General features: G+C 42.2%; 1 protein-coding gene across 1 annotated transcript in view; it reads left to right on the top strand.

Moving 5' to 3' along the window:
- The window catches only part of grm8b (glutamate receptor, metabotropic 8b), a 217,947-nt gene that overhangs the window by 173,322 nt on the left and 21,395 nt on the right, over positions 1–23,230 (top strand). The window contains exon 7 of the mRNA XM_042296001.1: positions 6,804–7,004. Coding sequence (XP_042151935.1) covers positions 6,804–7,004 — 201 coding nt within the window. The remainder of the gene's footprint in view (positions 1–6,803; positions 7,005–23,230) is intronic.

A 23,230-nucleotide genomic window follows, 5' to 3' on the forward strand; every position in this document is an offset into this window, starting at 1 on the left:
CATGTCAAATAGACACATGTCAAATAGACACATGTCAAATAGACACATGTCAAATAGATACATGTCAAATAGACACGTGTGTGGCAGCGAAAGTGTCTAGGCCAGCGTGTAATTGCACATTTGTTAGAAAGGCTTTAAACTAACATTTGTTAGTTTAAAGCCTTTCTAAATATCACATTTTTTAATGAGGGAAAATAGAAAGTCATTGGCATAGCCCATGTGAATGGAATGATTTATCAGAACATAACCATGTCACTCAGGCATGCCATATGGGCTGCTCAGTAATTGGACCCCTCTCTCAATGATTAGGCCAAATTTGTATGTCCATTATTAGTAGATCATATTACACTTCTAGTTCCTCGGTCAAATCATCCAAAGGACACATTCTCCATTCTGACCCAGAGAATGACAACTGAAACATCTATTTCATGCAACATGTTGTTGCCTTGCGTATACTAGCTACCGGTAAATCCTGACCAGATAAGAATATAGATTTATTTTGAAAGTGAATGACTGTGGCAATGAGTGAACTTCACATCATCTTAAAAGTTGCTCCACAATCCAGTGACAATGCTCAGTGATGAGCAGTGATGTGTTATCTTGATTACATTGTTTCAGGACAATTTTGCATTAGATAGAGAGGCCAGTTGAGGTGTAGACTCTCGCTTTGTGCTCAATAGTTTTCCATTTTTCACAACAAATGTTTTTTAATTATGGTCTGTGTGCTTACTCACAGTGGCTGCTCTGCTCACTCATAATGACTCTAACCTCAACAGCTCATCAACCTTAATCAGGAAAATTGAAGACATTGCTTTGAGTAAAAGCTGAACACTGCCTTAAGGGCCATCCACAACAAGGACAATAATTATAATGATAGCTAGAACACTACAAAAATTAAATAAAAGTTGTTCTATTCAAGTGAACAGCAGCGTCCACACGACGTGGAGAATGATAACAGTAGTTATCGTTAGGATCACTTTCAGAGCAACCTTTTCCCTTTCCCCCCAACAATACAACGTCAACAACCAATCAAAAACTAGTTCGATTGAAGTGTTCTAGGTTCTAGGTACGCGAGGAAAATCCTCTTGGAGGGGAGAGGAGGGAAGTTTTCCTAAATAACTGGGCATGTGAGAATAATGGCAGCCATATTAATTATAGGAAGACTTGGGAGACTGATGATCCATGACAGAGAGAACATCTCAGTGTTGGCTTCTATTAACGCTGATACATCCTGGCAAAATACAGCATCTGAGAGTCCTGTTAGTACCTTTCTGGACCTTGTAAACTGTTGAGAATACACCCATAACTTATCAGAATGGTTGCATAATCAGGCCTAGGCTGTATGCAGTTATTTTGGCATGAAACATGCATTCAAAACAGGACGTTTGAGCTTTTATTCAAATTAGCCTACATTTTACAGCCTAGACAATAGTTTGCAGACAAGTGACAGGGTGAGGCAAGTTTGCATAGACTTAGGTTGGAGTCCTTAAAACCCATTTTTCAACCACTCCACAAATGTCTTGTTAACAAACTATAGTTTTGGCAAGTCAGTTAGGACATCTACTTTGTGCATGACACAAGTCATTTTTCCAACAATTGTTTACCGACAGATTATTTCACTTATAATTCACTGTATCACAATTCCAGTGGGTCAGAAGTTTCCATGCACAAGGGTGACTGTGCCTTTAAACAGCTTGGAAAATTCCAGAAAATGATGTCATGGCTTTACAAGCTTCTGATTGGCTAATTGACATCATTTGAGTCAATTGGAGGTGTACCTGTGCATGTATTTCAAGAGCTTTCTTCAAACTCCGTGCCTCTGTGCTTGACATCATGGGGAAATCAAAAGAAAAGAAAGAGCTCAGAAAAAAATGGTAGACCTCCACAAGTCTGGTTCATCCTTGGGAGTAATTTCCAAAAGCCTGAAGGTACCACATTCATCTGTACAAACAATATTACGCAAGTATAAACACCATGGGACCACGCAGCTGTCATACCGCTCAGAAAGGAGACACGTTCTGTCTCCTAGAGATGAACGGACTTTGGTGCGAAAAGTGCAAATCAATCACAGAACAACAGCAAACGACCTTGTGAAGATGCTGGAGGAAACAGGTACAAAAGTAAAACTGGTCCTATATCGACATAACCTGAAAGGCCGCTCAGCAAGGAAGAAACCACTGCTCCAAAACCGCCATAAAAATGCCAGACTACGGTTTGCAACTGCACATGGGGACAAAGATCGTACTTTTTGGAGAAATATCGTCTGTTCTGATTAAACAAAAATAGAACTGTTTGGCCATAATGACCAATGTTATGTTTGGGGGAAAAGGGGGAGGCTTGCAAGCTGAAGAACACCACCCCAACCATGAATCATGGGGGTGGGGGCATCATGTTGTGGGGGTGCTTTGCTGCAGGAGGGACTGGTGCACTTCACAAAATAGATGGCATCATGAGGAGGAAAATTATATGGATATATTGAAGCAACATCTCAAGACATCAGTCAGGAAGTTAAGGCTTGGTTGCAAATGGGTCTTCCAAGTGGACAATGACGCCAAGCATACTTCCAAAGTTGTGGCAAAATTAAGGACAACAAAGTCAAGGTACTGGAGTGGCCATCACAAAGCCCTGACCTCAATCCTATAGACAAATTGTGGGCAGAACGGTAAAAACATGTGCGAGCAAGGAGGTCTACAAACCTGACTCTGTCAGGTGGAATGGGCCAAAATTCACCCAATTTATTGTGGGAAGTTTGTGGAAGGCTACCTGAAACATTTGACCCAAGTTAAACAATTTAAAGGCAATGCTACCAAGTACTAATTGAGTGTATGTAAACTTCTGACCCACTGGGAATGATGAAAGAAATAAAAGCTGAAATAAATCATTCACTCTACAATTTATTCTGACATTTCACATTCTTAAAATAAAGTGGTGATCCTAACTGACCTATAACAGGGAATTATTACTAGGATTAAATGTCAGGAAATGTGAAAAACTGAGTTTAAATGTATTTGGCTAAGGTGTATGTGAACTTCCGACTTCAACTGTACATTGAAATATTATTGCCAATTGTCACTATGACATTGAACACACCCTGAAGCACTGAATGGTCTATATTACTGCCTTATTAGCATCCCTACAGTGTGCAGTAGGATGCTTTGATTGACAGATGTAGGCTACTGTAGAACGATACACAATAAACTTTCCTCTAGTGTGGATGCTCGCTGACGTTTTATAGTTATGTATAATTGATCATTATAGCTCTCGTTATAGTTATCGGCCTTCGTGTGGATAGCCATTTAGCCTGTTTGGTAGGCTGCTGTCTCACCGATTGATTTGCCACAGACTGAGCATGGCTTCAACCCTTTGACTCCACCTTCTGCCAGGTTTAGATGCTATCTCACTCAGCTTCACTGTTTTTCAATTCAAGTTTCTTCCCAACCTGGCTAGTTGGTCAATTATATCCTAGATAGACCTATATACCTACAGTAGGTGGGGGTGCAGTTGGTTTCATTTCTAGTAATGAGAAGTACATGACTAGAATTCTATCCTTTTGAGTTGAGATTAGTGCATACTAATGAAGGCTGGGCATGTTTCCTACAATTTTGACTGCCTAGTTTGTCTGTGTATTCTATGACAAAGAGGAATCTTGCAGGACAATGCCAGACTTAGAAGCATATCATTATTATTGTCGCGTTGACACATTTCTGACGTTAGCAATAAACAATGGGGAGTATAACGATAAGCTATTCATGTAATGTTCAGTGTTGTCAGACCAGACGTGTCGTATATGCCTTGACGTTGGAGTTGTTGGTCTTTTCCTCGATTAATCTCATCACACAAGACTATCTCTGTAATTAGTTTGTCATTTATCTAATTTTCTAATCTATTTGAAACATAGTGATGCCCCCCTGTGCATGAGAGAAAATGGGAAACAGAAACTAGTCAGTCATGTTGAGAGGGAATTAAATGTGTCCTTGTAAGTGATGTTTAATTGAAACGTCAGAACCCGTGATTAAGTTGTCTGTGTATTGCCGCACATTATTCAATATGATAAAGGGATTTCATCTCCCGTGTACTATCGGCTAGCCTCGTTACCAAACACACAGAGGCAAATACACCCTGTGAGGTTTTCTCTTCGTCTAGTGAACTGTGTCCTAGAATAAAGCTTACGTTTTTCTGGTGCTGTACGATGGGGATTCTGTTTTATGAAGTTTGTTTTGCTGGTGCTGTACGATGGGGATTCTGTTTTATGAAGTTTGTTTTGCTGGTGCTGTACAATGGGGATTCTGTTTTATGAAGTTTGTTTTGCTGGTGCTGTACGATGGGGATTCTGTTTTATGAAGTGTGTTTTGCTGGTGCTGTACGATGGGGATTCTGTTTTATGAAGTTTGTTTTGCTGGTGCTGTGCAATGGGGATTCTGTTTTATGAAGTTTGTTTTGCTGGTGCTGTACAATGGGGATTCTGTTTTATGAAGTTTGTTTTGCTGGTGCTGTGCAATGGGGATTCTGTTTTATGAAGTTTGTTTTTCTGGTGCTGTACGATGGGGATTCTGTTTTATGAAGTTTGTTTTGCTGGTGCTGTACGATGGGGATTCTGTTTTATGAAGTTTGTTTTGCTGGTGCTGTACGATGGGGATTCTGTTTTATGAAGTTTGTTTTGCTGGTGCTGTACAATGGGGATTCTGTTTTATGAAGTTTGTTTTGCTGGTGCTGTACAATGGGGATTCTGTTTTATGAAGTTTGTTTTGCTGGTGCTGTACGATGGGGATTCTGTTTTATGAAGTTTGTTTTGCTGGTGCTGTACGATGGGGATTCTGTTTTATGAAGTTTGTTTTGCTGGTGCTGTACGATGGGGATTCTGTTTTATGAAGTTTGTTTTGCTGGTGCTGTACAATGGGGATTCTGTTTTATGAAGTTTGTTTTGCTGGTGCTGTGCGATGGGGATTCTGTTTTATGAAGTTTGTTTTGCTGGTGCTGTACGATGGGGATTCTGTTTTATGAAGTTTGTTTTGCTGGTGCTGTACGATGGGGATTCTGTTTTATGAAGTTTGTTTTGCTGGTGCTGTACGATGGGGATTCTGTTTTATGAAGTTTGTTTTGCTGGTGCTGTACGATGGGGATTCTGTTTTATGAAGTTTGTTTTGCTGGTGCTGTACAATGGGGATTCTGTTTTATGAAGTTTGTTTTGCTGGTGCTGTACAATGGGGATTCTGTTTTATGAAGTTTGTTTTGCTGGTGCTGTGCAATGGGGATTCTGTTTTATGAAGTTTGTTTTGCTGGTGCTGTGCAATGGGGATTCTGTTTTATGAAGTTTGTTTTGCTGGTGCTGTGCAATGGGAATTCTGTTTTATGAAGTTCGTTTGGCTGGTGCTGTACGATGGGGATTCTGTTTTATGAAGTTCGTTTGGCTGGTGCTGTACGATGGGGATTCTGTTTTATGAAGTTCGTTTGGCTGGTGCTGTACGATGGGGATTCTGTTTTTTTAAAGTTCTGAGTTAACCCCTCTTGTGTAATGCGAAATCATCTTTCAGCGTTTTTTTTAATGTGAGACCCATTCTTTAGAGCAGCAGTGTGATATGTTATGTAGACTTTTTCATTTTCCAGGGTAATTTGCAGATGTCTCAAATTGCTCATACTTGTAGATTAGTACTAATGATTCAGGTGTTCTGGAGTAATTCCCTCAAGGTAAACTAATGATTAGCAAACTTGGACAGTGCAAGTTCAGTATGTGCATACTGATTCATATAGAACTAAGTTTCCTACAAAACAAAGTGTCCTACAGAAGTAAGTTATAGCACATCAAACCAGTTATGGAAAATATGGACTTTGTCCAAACCCTATTTGTCTGACACAGGATGTTTAGTAAACTGGACAACTGCCCCACACCTTGCTGTCAGGTAGTCGTGATTAAATGTACATTTGAATACGTCTTCACATCTGACATGCCACATAGTTTTCTTATGACAAGGAAATACTGGCCCTTACCTACAATCGTGACTACTGAGCAGCAACATCTTTCAATTTGAGTATGAACTGTGCAGGTCATGCTCCAATCATGCTGGGTCTACAGACAAGTAATCAGTCTTTCCTGCTGTGCCAAATGCCTCCCTTTCAGACAGATCTGTCACACCAAGAGCTGCTATCAAATTTCATTGAATTTCATTTACAAGGGCCTATTAATGCAAAGATGTCAAGATCCTTGAATGAGGGCTTGCTCGACCAGATAGTTCACCACACACTTTCTTTAAACTTCTTTTCTCTGTTTGTTGCCAGAGGAATCTGAAGGAAAGTTTGAGAAACATAACAATGGCTGTTTTTTTTCACTATTCTAGTCACTAGTAGACACCTGAAACATATTGATTTGCAGTGGGTCATGTACATTACTTAACTGGGAATTGAAATCAATGTAATCAAAAAGGTGAATTATTTTGTTCCCAGTGGGTCCGACGTCCTCTTAATTACAAGCATACATACAGCAGGATACAAAAGATTATTTGAAATGCTAGTGCTGTCTGCATGTGCCTAAAGTGAAAATGGTTGACAGTTACATTGTGATATGTATGTATTGTGACATGTTATATTAAACTGTGAGATGTAATCATTCATACAAGGACTGTGTGAAAAAGTCAGGGATATTCATACTGAATAGATCACGAACGTGGGAGTCTTAAGTATTGACTGTCTTATTCTTCAATTCACACCTACTCAGTACAACTGCCGAACACTGGACAATTTGACAGTCAACGACAGAACTGTCTATTGAACAGCGGCATTTATCTTACTGTTGTTCTCCTCTTGTCCAGGACTGGAGAAGGTGGGCCGTGACTCAACCTATGAACAGGAGGGGAAGGTACAGTTTGTGATGGATGCTGTATATGCCATGGCCCACGCCCTACACCGAATGCACCGGGAGCTCTGCTCAGGGTACCCAGGCCTGTGTGCACGCATGGCCAACATTGACGGCAAGGAGCTACTGACCTTCATCAGGGCGGTAAACTTCAATGGTAAGGACCCTTTTCAACACATCATCACCATCACTGTTATCATCTTCATCATCATCATCATGTGGCATACACTTTTCCAACTTTCATTCTTCCTCATTACATTACCATATGATTGTTATGGAACCTTCCCCTACATTTCCATTATTGTCTCACTCCTTTGTTTCTGTTTCATTGTCTATATCCCCTCTACAGACACTTCATTCATTACTGCAATTCCCCCTCCTCAAGCACCTGATCATTTATTCATCTCTCAGCCTTGACCTCTTCATTTCTCCAATACTGTGTTTTGGTTAATCATGTCACATGACCTTACTTTTTCATCAAATTATCCAGCACCATCCTCAGGCAATTGCTTTAATTGTTTGTCTAATTCTCATTTCTGGAAAAGGCTTACTAAAATAAAGCGTAAGATCCAGGTCATGTGACATGATTAACCAAAACAATAAAATGCCCTCTCCTAATAAAATGCCCTTTCCTCTTCTTTATTTAACTAGGCAAGTCAGTCAAGAACAAATTCTTATTTTCAATAACGGCCTAGGAACAGTGGGTTAACTGCCTTGTTCAGGGGCAGAATGACAGATTTTTACCTTGTCAGCTCGGGGATGCGATCTAGCAACCTAGATCGAGGCTACCTGCCGCCCCTCTTCACTTTCCTCCTCTGCTCTTCTCTCTTCACTCTCCTCTTCTGCTTTTCTCTCTCCTCCTCTGCTCTTCTCTCTTCTCTCTCCGCTCTTCTCCTCTGCTCTTCTCTCTTCACTCTCCTCCTCTGCTCTTCTCTCTTCTCTCTCCTACTCTGCTCTTCTCTCTTCACTCTCCTCTGCTCTTCTCTCTTCACTCTCAGCAGGTAGCCTAGTGGTTAGTTCATTGGACTAGTAACCAAAACGTTTTAAGATCAAATCTCCGAGCTGACAAGGTACAAATCTGCCGTTCTGCCCCTGAACGAGGCAGTTAACCCACTGTCCCTAGGCTGTCATTGAAAATAAGAATTTGTTCTTAGCTGACTTGCCTAGTTAAAAAAATTTACTCTGTGCTTCTCTCTTCACTCTTCTCCTCTGCTCTTCTCTCTTCACTCTCCTCCTCTGCTTTTCTCTCTTCACTCTCCTCTGCTCTTCTCTCTTCACTCTCCTCCTCTGCTCTTCTCTCTTCACTCTCCTCCTCTGCTCTTCTCTCTTCACTCTCCTCCTCTGCTCTTCTCTCTTCACTCTCCTCCTCTGCTCTTCTCTCTTCACTCTCCTCCTCTGCTCTTCTCTCTTCACTCTCCTCCTCTGCTCTTCTCTCTTCACTCTCCTCCTCTGCTCTTCTCTCTTCACTCTCCTCCTCTGCTCTTCTCTCTTCACTCTTCTCCTCTGCTCTTCTCTCTTCACTCTCCTCCTCTGCTCTTCTCTCTTCACTCTCCTCCTCTGCTTTTCTCTCTTCACTCTCCTCCTCTGCTCTTCTCTATTCACTCTCCTCCTCTGCTCTTCTCTCTTCACTCTCCTCCTCTGCTCTTCTCTCTCCTCCTCTGCTCTTCTCTCCTCACTCTCCTCTGCTCTTCTCTCTTCACTCTCCTCCTCTGCCCCTTCTCTCTCCACTCTCCTCCTCTGCTCTTCTCTCTTCACTCTCCTCCTCTGCTCTTCTCTCTTCACTCTCCTCCTCTGCTGTTCTCTCTTCACCCTCCTCCTTGCTCTTCTCTCTCCACTCTCCTCCTCTGCCCTTCTCTCTTCACTCTCCTCCTCTGCTCTTCTCTCTTCACTCTCCTCCTCTGCTCTTCTCTCTTCACTCTCCTCCTCTGCTCTTCTCTCTTCACTCTCCTCCTCTGCTCTTCTCTCTTCACTCTCCTCTGCCCCTTCTCTATTCACTCTCCTCCTCTGCTCTTCTCTCTTCACTCTCCACTCTCCTTCTCTTCTCCTGACTCGTACAGTTTCTCCTCTCATCTTGTTCTATCTATTTTCACAGTCTTGGTCATCGGTCAAGATGGGTCTTCTTTGAGGGTAGCCATAGATAGATCTCTGTCAGCTATACTAGAGATTCACACAGTCTCTGTGTTCTAATTCTTATCATGGGTATTGTCTCGGGTTCAATAAAACAAATTGGTATTCATTCAGTATCACAATAATTGTTGGCTTATACATGCAGTAAAGAGGTCAATTGACCTCCACCAAAAGAATGGAAATGCCATGGAAATGCGTGGGGGAAAGATCCCAAATCTCCCCATTTCCCCCATAAAAATTAGCCTACAATTAGGATATTGTTTATTTGTGTATTTCACACTACGTTGAGGTAAAAATCGGAGTATAATGCTTATATGGATGTCAACCCCAATATATGTTTATGTCATCATCACCAATCAACTGCATTACAGGTAAAAACTACTTTGACTACCACCACCGATTTCTGTACGCTAGCTATGCTACCAGCTCATACAAATGGGAGTTAGCATTTAGTAGTTACTTCTTCTAAACCTGGACAACTTCTAAATGTTCTACATGAAAACAGACAAATATATCAAAATCTGACATTAATAACCACATTGTGGGCCTGTTACAATATATCAATCATGGCTGATTTGACGAATATCCACTTTGTTAGAACAGATGTTTTGAATGTGCGCCAATCCGGCATCCTTCTTCGATCCCCCACGATCTGTTTCAGTCTGTAATTCATGGTTTGATTATTATTTGTCACTTCCATGGCTTGGATTACTGCTTCAGAGAGTGAATCCATGATTAATAAGCTCCACGGCTGTCAAAAACTACTTTTAGGGACACTTCAAGACCCAATAGTCTGACTCTTCACTAACAAACTCCAATGAAAAAATGTTTGGGAGTCTTTTGCCTTTAAGGGGTAAGGAAAAGCTCAGTACTTCTGATTCAGCTCTGCCGTCTTCATCAATGGGATGAATAACATCAGGCATTTATCACCACCAGCACAACCACACATCACCAATCTAACTCTGAGGTTCTTAATTGTTTCGAAGCTAAGATTGTTTCATACTTCATTTCATTACTTAGAACTACATAGTTAATTCACCATAAAGTAACTATTTGTCAGATAGGATTGTCTTTCTCTTCCTATTGTGTTTTTATCACGTGTGCTAGACTGATAATTCACAGATACAGCTCAGAACATACAGTCATTTATATGTCCCCCTCTCTCTTCAGCTCAGAACATACAGTCATTTATATGTCCCCCTCTCTCTTCAGTTCAGAACATACAGTCATGTATATGTCCCTGTCTCTCTTCAGTTCAGAACATACAGTCATTTATATGTCCCCCTCTCTCTTCGGTTCAGAACATACAGTCATTTATATGTCCCCCTCTCTCTTCAGCTCAGAACATACAGTCATTTATATGTCCCTGTCTCTCTTCAGCTCAGAACATACAGTCATTTATATGTCCCTGTCTCTCTTCAGCTCAGAACATACAGTCATTTATATGTCCCCCTCTCTCTTCAGCTCAGAACATACAGTCATTTATATGTCCCCCTCTCTCTTCAGCTCAGAACATACAGTCATTTATATGTCCCCCTCTCTCTTCAGCTCAGAACATACAGTCATTTATATGTCCCTCTCTCTCTTCAGCTCAGAACATACAGTCATTTATATGTCCCTCTCTCTTCAGCTCAGAACATACAGTCATTTATATGTCCCCCTCTCTCTTCAGCTCAGAACATACAGTCATTTATATGTCCCTGTCTCTCTTCAGCTCAGAACATACAGTCATTTATATGTCCCTCTCTCTCTTCAGCTCAGAACATACAGTCATTTATATGTCCCTCTCTCTCTTCAGCTCAGAACATACAGTCATTTATATGTCCCCCTCTCTCTTAAGCTCAGAACATACAGTCATTTATATGTCCCTCTCTCTTCAGTTCAGAACATACAGTCATTTATATGTCCCTGTCTCTTCAGTTCAGAACATACAGTCATTTATATGTCCCTGTCTCTCTTCAGTTCAGAACATACAGTAATTTATATGTCCCCCTCTCTCTTCAGTTCAGAACATACAGTCATTTATATGTCCCTCTCTCTTCAGCTCAGAACATACAGTAATTTATATGTCCCTCTCTATACAGCTCAGAACATACAGTCATGTATATGTCCCTGTCTCTCTTCAGCTCAGAACATACAGTCATTTATATGTCCCTCTCTATTCAGCTCAGAACATACAGTCATTTATATGTCCCTCTCTTTCAGCTCAGAACATACAGTCATTTATATGTCCCTGTCTCTCTTCAGCTCAGAACATACAGTCATTTATATGTCCCTTTCTCTCTTCAGCTCAGAACATACAGTCATTTATATGTCCCTCTCTCTCTTCAGCTCAGAACATACAGTCATTTATATGTCCCTCTCTCTTCAGCTCAGAACATACAGTCATTTATATGTCCCTCTCTCTTCAGCTCAGAACATACAGTCATTTATATGTCCCCCTCTCTCTTCAGTTCAGAACATACAGTCATTTATATGTCCCTCTCTCTTCAGCTCAGAACATACAGTAATTTATATGTCCCTCTCTATACAGCTCAGAACATACAGTCATGTATATGTCCCTGTCTCTCTTCAGCTCAGAACATACAGTCATTTATATGTCCCTCTCTATTCAGCTCAGAACATACAGTCATTTATATGTCCCTGTCTCTCTTCAGCTCAGAACATACAGTCATTTATATGTCCCTGTCTCTCTTCAGCTCAGAACATACAGTCATTTATATGTCCCTGTCTCTCTTCAGCTCAGAACATACAGTCATTTATATGTCCCTGTCTCTCTTCAGCTCAGAACATACAGTCATTTATATGTCCCTGTCTCTCTTCAGCTCAGAACATACAGTCATTTATATGTCCCTGTCTCTCTTCAGCTCAGAACATACAGTCATTTATATGTCCCTGTCTCTCTTCAGCTCAGAACATACAGTCATTTATATGTCCCTGTCTCTCTTCAGCTCAGAACATACAGTCATTTATATGTCCCTCTCTCTTCAGCTCAGAACATACAGTTATTTATATGTCCCTCTCTCTTCAGCTCAGAACATACAGTCATTTATATGTCCCTCTCTCTTCAGCTCAGAACATACAGTCATTTATATGTCCCTCTCTCTTCAGCTCAGAACATACAGTCATTTATATGTCCCTGTCTCTCTTCAGCTCAGAACATACAGTCATTTATATGTCCCTGTCTCTCTTCAGCTCAGAACATACAGTCATTTATATGTCCCTGTCTCTCTTCAGCTCAGAACATACAGTCATTTATATGTCCCTCTCTCTTCAGCTCAGAACATACAGTCATGTATATGTCCCTGTCTCTCTTCAGCTCAGAACATACAGTCATTTATATGTCCCCCTCTCTCTTCAGTTCAGAACATACAGTCATGTATATGTCCCTGTCTCTCTTCAGTTCAGAACATACAGTCATTTATATGTCCCCCTCTCTCTTCGGTTCAGAACATACAGTCATTTATATGTCCCTGTCTCTCTTCAGCTCAGAACATACAGTCATTTATATGTCCCTCTCTCTTCAGTTCAGAACATACAGTCATGTATATGTCCCTGTCTCTCTTCAGCTCAGAACATAGTCATTTATATGTCCCTGTCTCTCTTCAGCTCAGAACATACAGTCATGTATATGTCCTCCTCTCTCTTCAGTTCAGAACATAGTAATTTATATGTCCCCCTCTCTCTTCAGCTCAGAACATACAGTCATTTATATGTCCCTTTCTCTCTTCAGCTCAGAACATACAGTCATTTATATGTCCCTCTCTCTCTTCAGCTCAGAACATACAGTCATTTATATGTCCCTCTCTCTCTTCAGCTCAGAACATACAGTCATTTATATGTCTCTGTCTCTCTTCAGCTCAGAACATACAGTCATTTATATGTCCCTCTCTCTTCAGCTCAGAACATACAGTCATTTATATGTCCCTCTCTCTTCAGCTCAGAACATACAGTCATTTATATGTCCCTGTCTCTCTTCAGCTCAGAACATACAGTCATTTATATGTCCCTGTCTCTCTTCAGCTCAGAACATACAGTCATTTATATGTCCCTCTCTCTTCAGCTCAGAACATACAGTCATTTATATGTCCCTCTCTCTTCAGCTCAGAACATACAGTCATTTATATGTCCCCCTCTCTCTTCAGCTCAGAACATACAGTCATTTATATGTCCCTCTCTCTCTTCAGCTCAGAACATACAGTCATTTATATGTCCCTCTCTCTTCAGCTCAGAACATACAGTCATTTATATGTCCCTGTCTCTCTTCAGCTCAGAACATACAGTCATTTATATGTCCCTGTCTCTCTTCAGTTCAGAACATACAGTCATTTATATGTCCCTCTCTCTTCGGTTCAGAACATACAGTCATTTATATGTCCCTGTCTCTCTTAAGCTCAGAACATACAGTCATTTATATGTCCCTCTCTATTCAGCTCAGAACATACAGTCATTTATATGTCTCTGTCTCTCTTCAGCTCAGAACATACAGTCATTTATATGTCCCTCTCTCTTCGGTTCAGAACATACAGTCATTTATATGTCCCTGTCTCTCTTCAGTTCAGAACATACAGTCATTTATATGTCCCTCTCTCTTCAGCTCAGAACATACAGTCATTTATATGTCCCTGTCTCTCTTCAGCTCAGAACATACAGTCATTTATATGTCCCCCTCTCTCTTCAGCTCAGAACATACAGTCATTTATATGTCCCCCTCTCTCTTAAGCTCAGAACATACAGTCATTTATATGTCCCTGTCTCTCTTCAGCTCAGAACATACAGTCATTTATATGTCCCTCTCTCTCTTCAGCTCAGAACATACAGTCATTTATATGTCCCTGTCTCGGAACATGTGCAGAGTCGAAGACGGCTCACGTTCAGAGTTGTGAGATAACAATGTGATTAATTTAACATTGGCCCAGTACTTTTGTAATTCTACACCAGAGTACCTCTTGAATGGGTGGGATAAAAGACTACAGTAGATAAAGCCGGTACATCTTCATCCCTCGCCTGTTACTTCAGCATACATTTACAAGGTTGTCATCCTTTTCAAAGCGTGTGGTGAGATGGACTTGCTTAGATAGAGGGAGAAAGAAATAACACTTCACATATCTCCCCATGCTCTGACTCCGTTGAGGTTAAGGTTTTCAAATGGATTTCTTTATGCTCGTGGTGCTGAATGAGTCAGTTAATCACTCTATGTAGACTATTCAACCTTGGCCAACCGTCTGTATTGTAGGCAGAAAGACTTCACAGGCCCTGTAGACACACATACAGAGGCAGAAAGACTTCACAGGCCCTGTAGACACACATACAGAGGCAGAAAGACTTCACAGGCCCTGTAGACACACATACAGAGGCAGAAAGACTTCACAGGCCCTGTAGACACACATACAGAGGCAGAAAGACTTCACAGGCCCTGTAGACACACATACAGAGGCAGAAAGACTTCACAGGCCCTGTAGACACACACATACAGAGGCAGAAATACTTCACAGGCCCTGTAGACACACATACAGAGGCAGAAAGACTTCACAGGCCCTGTAGACACACATACAGAGGCAGAAAGACTTCACAGGCCCTGTAGACACACATACAGAGGCAGAAAGACTTCACAGGCCCTGTAGACACACATACAGAGGCAGAAATACTTCACAGGCCCTGTAGACACACATACAGAGGCAGAAAGACTTCACAGGCCCTGTAGACACACATACAGAGGCAGAAAGACTTCACAGGCCCTGTAGACACACATACAGAGGCAGAAATACTTCACAGGCCCTGTAGACACACATACAGAGGCAGAAATACTTCACAGGCCCTGTAGACACACATACAGAGGCAGAAAGACTTCACAGGCCCTGTAGACACACATACAGAGGCAGAAAGACTTCACAGGCCCTGTAGACACACATACAGAGGCAGAAAGACTTCACAGGCCCTGTAGACACACATACAGAGGCAGAAAGACTTCACAGGCCCTGTAGACACACATACAGAGGCAGAAAGACTTCACAGGCCCTGTAGACACACATACAGAGGCAGAAAGACTTAACAGGCCCTGTAGACACACATACAGAGGCAGAAAGACTTCACAGGCCCTGTAGACACACATACAGAGGCAGAAAGACTTCACAGGCCCTGTAGACACACATACAGAGGCAGAAAGACTTCACAGGCCCTGTAGACACACATACAGAGGCAGAAAGACTTCACAGGCCCTGTAGACACACATACAGAGGCAGAAAGACTTCACAGGCCCTGTAGACACACATACAGAGGCAGAAAGACTTCACAGGCCCTGTAGACACACATACAGAGGCAGAAAGACTTCACAGGCCCTGTAGACACACATACAGAGGCAGAAAGACTTCACAGGCCCTGTAGACACACATACAGAGGCAGAAAGACTTCACAGGCCCTGTAGACACACATACAGAGGCAGAAAGACTTCACAGGCCCTGTAGACACACATACAGAGGCAGAAAGACTTAACTGTTTTTTCAAGAATGTGGTCTGTCCCTTCAGCACAAAGGCCCATGCTTTCAGCACAAAGGCCCTACCTAAGTTTGGTAATATTTCTCAGTCCTTAAACTAAGACCATACTGTGTTGTATCATGTTAGAAAAACAAGTGAACATGAGAAGTAATTCGTACAACAGAAGGTGTTGACTCCTACATCTTTTTCCTTTGGCCGTCCATATGGAAACAGCGTGAGTAACTCGTAAAAAGCACTCTTCACTCCTCTCATCTTTCCCCTCATGTGTAGCTATTTTGCATGCTTTTCCTTGATCTAACTCAAAATTTCAATACCTCAGTTGGGTAAGTTTTCATATATCCACAAGCGTCTCTCCTCCCAGCTCCCTACCTGAGAGGGAGAGGCAGATCTGAATAATGATTCTATCTTCTTCTCCGGCAATGGGCTAGGGAGAAATGTGGAGCAGGGGAATAGGCATTCTCACTGGCTTTTTACGGCAAGCATGCAGAACTAGTGAAGCTTCAGTTGATTTCTTAACAATCTTCAGACCTTGAAGGGATTCATATCTCTGCCAAACTTGATGAATGTGGAACTGCACTGTGTTATTTTGGGAGAAAAAAACATTGAATTAGCAATGAATATGACTGCGGGACAGAAATTGCAAGCCTGTGTTCAGTCAAACCCACATCAGTGCTGTGTTGGATGATGAAACACTATATTGTGTGTGCCTTGATCATTGAATTAAATTAAAAGTAACAACAAAAAGAGGAAAAAGGTATGCGTGCATTTGCAATTCTAAGTGTAGGATGAATGTTATGCACAAGAATATTTTCAAGAAATAATGCAGATTGGTTAAAACAAGGTTAAAGACAAGATGATTGAGTGTACAGGAGTGCCTTACCTTATGAAATACACAAAGTATTTCAACACACATGCATGTGTGAGTCTGTTCCTGCCTGTGTATAAAATGCTTGATTGAGACTGTAGGAGTGCTTTAGCGTATGAACACACACACATCATCACATACGAGCATCAATAGAGTTTTTTTTCTCCACACTGGTTTTTGGGAGCAAAGCGTAGGGGTTACCCGTAAACAGAGTTTGAAATGTACCGAATCAGACGTCCAAGCTTTGAGCAGCGCTTCGACAGTGACTGTGACTATAGCCAGAGGCTAATTGCTAACCCAACCGCGTTCCCATTCGCCTGAGTGGCTTCATACATACGCTTATTTTTAGATTAGTGTCAGGAGGCTAATAGAGAATGAGCATAAACAGGACTATTTGCCTCTAATGCTAACATTTACTATGATAAAACCATCAGAATATAAAGGCTTTTGTGTCTTGTTTAGAACACGATTACTAGAGCATAGAAAAATAGAATAGTCATCAGGGTGATTTCGTCCATTAGTTTGGACATGGACTTTTAACTAAACAGTGATAAGGGTCCAGTTTAAGTTTTGGGGCTTTCTACTGTGTCACAATATTTATTCCTTCCTTTTGATATTTGAATGAACGAACAAACAAACAATTAAATGAATTCACTGACAGGTTGCAAACCATATGTCGCTTGTTGCAGAATTTCCTCTCCCACCCCTGAGCCAGAATCCTGCATTGGGTCCGATACTGTATATATTAGAAAGTGACCCATGCAGGACTCTACCCTGAGCCCTCTGAGATGTCAAGAAACAATCAATAGTGGGAGATGAATTGTAATAAGCTAGAAAATCTCCCACTGCTGTTTTTCAGATCTAATGTCTGCTGCCTGTCAGTGTCCTAATGAATGCTGCTTCAGTCAGGGTTCTATTCAATAGCAATCGTTGAATTAATAGAACATAAAACAATGACTATTCTGATCTCACATGCTGACAGCAGGGCTGCCATTAGACACTTGAACCATGACCCTGTTGGCACTTTAAGGGGGAAATTGTAGTGGAGATATACATTGGCGTTCCCATGACTTATTTGCACTGCCAATAGAGGAAATTAAATATGTGTGGACATTGGCCTCCATTAGAGGTAAATGAAATGTGGACGTGTCTCCGGAGTCAGCGAGTTCTACATGACCTACTGTAAAATAGCACTCCTCCATCTTTTTTATTGACAAACAAAACAACCAATCAAAAATATTATTTTCATACGGTGCTATCCGGAAGAGTTTTGTAAAAGGGAAAGTCTATCTGCCGTAGCCTCGAGACTGCACAAATCAGATTGACATGATTTTGGCAGGCCTTGTCACAATAACCCATTTATGAAGCATAACACAGTATATAATTCACAAGCAATTACTGCACTTTTTTTTTTTACAGATCCTCGAGCCCACCTACAGTTCAATGTCATCTGTCAATGCATTCCTTTTACAAAAGCTCTCCTTCCTGTTGCTTCTAGCCTAAGGCATAAAGAAAAGCTTTTGGCCTTCTGGATTGAGATTCCTTGAGGCAGAAAGGAGCATTGGTGATAAGCTGAATTCAAGGTCCATACCAAGGTTGATCTTGAACATAAAACCCTTGTATGTGGCCAGTAATTAATGAAACGCCAGTAGATTTACTTTGAGATGAATGAAACGCCAGTAGATCTACTTTGTGATTAATGAAACACCAGTAGATCTACTTTGTGATTAATGAAACGCCAGTAGATCTACTGTGAGATGAATGAAACGCCAGTAGATTTACTTTGAGATGAATGAAACGCCAGTAGATTTACTTTGAGATGAATGAAACACCAGTAGATCTACTTTGTGATTAATGAAACGCCAGTAGATCTACATTGTGATTAAAGAAACGCCAGTAGATCTACTTTGTGATTAATGAAACGCCAGTAAATCTACATTGAGATGAATGAAACTGCAGTAGATCTACTTTATGATTAATGAAACGCCAGTATCAAATCAAATCAAATTTTATTTGTCACATACACATGGTTAGCAGATGTTAATGCGAGTGTAGCGAAATGCTTGTGCTTCTAGTTCTGACAATGCAGTAATAACGAACAAGTAATCTAACTAACAATTCCAAAAAACTACTGTCTTATACACAGTGTAAGGGGATAAAGAATATGTACATAAGGATATATGAATGAGTGATGGTACAGAGCAGCATAGGCAAGATACAGTAGATGATATCGAGTACAGTATATACATATGAGATGAGTATGTAAACCAAGTGGCATAGTTAAAGTGGCTAGTGATACATGTATTACATAAGGATGCAGTCGATGATATAGAGTACAGTATCTATGTATGCATATGAGATGAATAATGTAGGGTAAGTAACATTATATAAGGTAGCATTGTTTAAAGTGGCTAGTGATATATTTACATCATTTCCCATCAATTCCCATTATTAAAGTGGCTGGAGTAGAGTCAGTGTCATTGACAGTGTGTTGGCAGTAGCCACTCAATGTTAGTGGTGGCTGTTTAACAGTCTGATGGCCTTGAGATAGAAGCTGTTTTTCAGTCTCTCGGTCCCAGCTTTGATGCACCTGTACTGACCTCGCCTTCTGGATGACAGCGGGGTGAACAGGCAGTGGCTCGGGTGGTTGATGTCCTTGATGATCTTTATGGCCTTCCTGTAGCATCGGGTGGTGTAGGTGTCCTGGAGGGCAGGTAGTTTGCCCCCGGTGATGCGTTGTGCAGACCTCACTACCCGCTGGAGAGCCTTACGGTTGAGGGCGGTGCAGTTGCCATACCAGGCGGTGATACAGCCCGCCAGGATGCTCTCGATTGTGCATCTGTAGAAGTTTGTGAGTGCTTTTGGTGACAAGCCAAATTTCTTCAGCCTCCTGAGTTTGAAGAGGCGCTGCTGCGCCTTCCTCACGATGCTGTCTGTGTGAGTGGACCAATTCAGTTTGTCTGTGATGTGTATGCCGAGGAACTTAAAACTTGCTACCCTCTCCACTACTGTTCCATCGATGTGGATGGGGGTGTTCCCTCTGCTGTTTCCTGAAGTCCACAATCATCTCCTTAGTTTTGTTGACGTTGAGTGTGAGGTTATTTTCCTGACACCACACTCCGAGGGCCCTCACCTCCTCCCTGTAGGCCGTCTCGTCGTTGTTGGTAATCAAGCCTACCACTGTTGTGTCGTCCGCAAACTTGATGATTGAGTTGGAGGCGTGCATGGCCACGCAGTCGTGGGTGAACAGGGAGTACAGGAGAGGGCTCAGAACGCACCCTTGTGGGGCCCCAGTGTTGAGGATCAGCGGGGAGGAGATGTTGTTGCCTACCCTCACCACCTGGGGGCGGCCCGTCAGGAAGTCCAGTACCCAGTTGCACAGGGCGGGGTCGAGACCCAGGGTCTCGAGCTTGGAGGGTACTATGGTGTTGAATGCCGAGCTGTAGTCGATGAACAGCATTCTCACATAGGTATTCCTCTTGTCCAGATGGGTTAGGGCAGTGTGCAGTGTGGTTGAGATTGCATCGTCTGTGGACCTATTTGGGCGGGAAGCAAATTGGAGTGGGTCTAGGGTGTCAGGTAGGGTGGAGGTGATATGGTCCTTGACTAGTCTCTCAAAGCACTTCATGATGACGGATGTGAGTGCTACGGGGCGGTAGTCGTTTAGCTCAGTTACCTTAGCTTTCTTGGGAACAGGAACAATGGTGGCCCTCTTGAAGCATGTGGGAACAGTAGACTGGTATAGGGATTGATTGAATATGTCCGTAAACACACCGGCCAGCTGGTCTGCGCATGCTCTGAGGGCGCGGCTGGGGATGCCGTCTGGGCCTGCAGCCTTGCGAGGGTTAACACATTTAAATGTCTTACTCACTTCGGCTGCAGTGAAGGAGAGACCGCATGTTTTCGTTGCAGGCCGTGTCAGTGGCACTGTATTGTCCTCAAAGCGGGCAAAAAGTTATTTAGTCTGCCTGGGAGCAAGACATCCTGGTCCGTGACTGGGCTGGGTTTCTTCCTGTAGTCCGTGATTGACTGTAGACCCTGCCACATGCCTCTTGTGTCTGAGCCGTTGAATTGAGATTCTACTTTGTCTCTGTACTGGCGCTTAGCTTGTTTGATAGCCTTGCGGAGGGAATAGCTGCACTGTTTGTATTCAGTCATGTTACCAGACACCTTGCCCTGATTAAAAGCAGTGGTTTGCGCCTTCAGTTTCACCCGAATGCTGCCATCAATCCACGGTTTCTGGTTAGGGAATGTTTTAATCGTTGCTATGGGAACGACATCTTCAACGCACGTTCTAATGAACTCACACACCGAATCAGCGTATTCGTCAATGTTGTTGTCTGACGCAATACGAAACATCTCCCAGTCCACGTGATGGAAGCAGTCTTGGAGTGTGGAGTCAGCTTGGTCAGACCAGCGTTGGACAGACCTCAGCGTGGGAGCTTCTTGTTTTAGTTTCTGTCTGTAGGCAGGGATCAACAAAATGGAGTCGTGGTCAGCTTTTCCGAAAGGGGGCGGGGCAGGGCCTTATATGCGTCGCGGAAGTTAGAGTAACAATGATCCAGGGTCTTTCCACCCCTGGTTGCGCAATCGATATGCTGATAAAATTTAGGGAGTCTTGTTTTCAGATTAGCCTTGTTAAAATCCCCAGCTACAATGAATGCAGCCTCCGGATAAATCGTTTCCAGTTTGCAGAGAGTTAAATAAAGTTCGTTCAGAGCCATCGATGTGTCTGCTTGGGGGGATATATACGGCTGTGATTATAATCGAAGAGAATTCTCTTGGTAGATAATGCGGTCTACATTTGATTGTGAGGAATTCTAAATCAGGTGAACAGAAGGATTTGAGTTCCTGTATGTTTCTTTCATCACACCATGTCACGTTGGCCATAAGGCATACGCCCCCGCCCCTCTTCTTACCAGAAAGATGTTTGTTTCTGTCGGCGCGATGCGTGGAGAAACCCGCTGGCTGCACCGCTTCGGATAGCGTCTCTCCAGTTAGCCATGTTTCCGTGAAGCAGAGAACGTTACAGTCTCTGATGTCCCTCTGGAATGCTACCCTTGCTCGGATTTCATCAACCTTGTTGTCAAGAGACTGGACATTGGCAAGAAGAATGCTAGGGAGTGGTGCACGGTGTGCCCGTCTCCGGAGTCTGACCAGAAGACCGCTTCGTTTCCCTCTTTTTCTGAGTCGTTTTTTTGGGTCGCTGCATGTAATCCACTCCGTTGCACTGGTTGTAAGGCAGAACACAGGATCCGCATCGCGAAAAACATATTCTTGGTCGTACTGATGGTGAGTTGACGCTGATCTTATATTCAGTAGTTCTTCTCGGCTGTATGTAATGAAACCTAAGATGACCTGGGGTACTAGTGTAAGAAATAACACGTAAAAAAACAAAAAACTGCATACTTTCCTAGGAACGCGAAGCGAGGCGGCCATCTCTGTCGGCGCGATTGCCGTAGATCTACATCGAGATGAATGAAACGCCAGTAGATCTACTTTGTGATTAATGAAACGGCAGTAGATCTACTTTGTGATTAATGAAACGCCAATAGATCTACATTGAGATGAATGAAACGCCAGTAGATCTACTTTGTGATTAATGAAACGCCAGTAGATCTACATTGAGATGAATTAAACGGTAGTAGATCTACATTGAGATGAATGAAACGCCAGTAGATCTACTTTGAGATGAATGAAACACAGGTAGATCTACTTTGAGATTAATGCAATGGCTTGTTTGAGTTTTTACAGTAACTCACTGAAAGAGAGGTGCACTCATTTGCATCCATGCCAAATACAAAGACACTGTACATTGATAGCAAAAATGTAACATTACCAATAAACAAACACTTTGTCAGCATCAGAGCAATGTGCGGATTCTTCACTCTTTTGTCATTCATATCATCCCCTATCATCCACTATGGTCACTGTCATCAACTATCATCCACTATAATCCACGATAATCCACTATCATCCACTGTCATCTACTCTCATCCACTATCATCCACTGTCATCCACTATAATCCATATCATCCACTGTCATCCACTATCATCCACTGTCATCCACTATAATCCATATCATCCACTATCATCCACTATCATCCACAATCATCCATATTATTCTCATGCCACTGCTTGGAACACAGTTTTGTGTTTTGGAGGGGCTTTTTGCATATGTCAAGGGTCAGGTCAGCCTGTCACAATGGATCGTTAAGGGCTTGTAAGTAAGCATTTCACGGTAATGATTACACCTGTTGTATTCGAGGCATGTGACAAATAAGATTTGATTTAATTTGAGAGCATCCCATGTGAGAGCACTAATCTGGCCCCATGAAAACCTTTCAAGTGTCTGACATTCTGTTGAAAGCTGTCATTCTGCCGTGTCTCTGTTGTCACCATGTAACTGGGGCTGATTTCCAATCTTATCATTCATCAAGACTGATTTGGTACAAGAGCCCCGCACCATCATCATTATCGAGAAATATTCTGGGAATATTTTTTACTTCATATGAACATGATTTTGCTGGGGGGGCTCTGGATCCCGAGGATGGTATGGTGATTCATCGCTGTGCAGATGCGATTTGCCATGCATTTATTCATGTTGAAGAAGGTAGGACTTGGATATAATCAAAACCTGCGCCCACTCAGTAATCATAAATTACTGAGGGTGTCTGCTCTTTCATTACTATATTCCGTTGCTCTGGATTCTGTTTCTAAAGGAATCTACTTTGTAGGCTGCGTGGGTAATTGGAAGCTTGAGAGTGGGTCAACCCATGATTATGTCTGGGATTGGTTCAATCAACGCATTGCCCAACCATCTAATCATCTATGTAAAGAGCCACAGAGTCGCAGTATAAAAAAATGTAGTCACGTTTGTTACAATCAAAGCGCTG

This window comes from Oncorhynchus tshawytscha, linkage group LG01 (assembly GCF_018296145.1).
Source record: "Oncorhynchus tshawytscha isolate Ot180627B linkage group LG01, Otsh_v2.0, whole genome shotgun sequence".
NCBI classification, from domain to species: domain Eukaryota; kingdom Metazoa; phylum Chordata; class Actinopteri; order Salmoniformes; family Salmonidae; genus Oncorhynchus; species Oncorhynchus tshawytscha.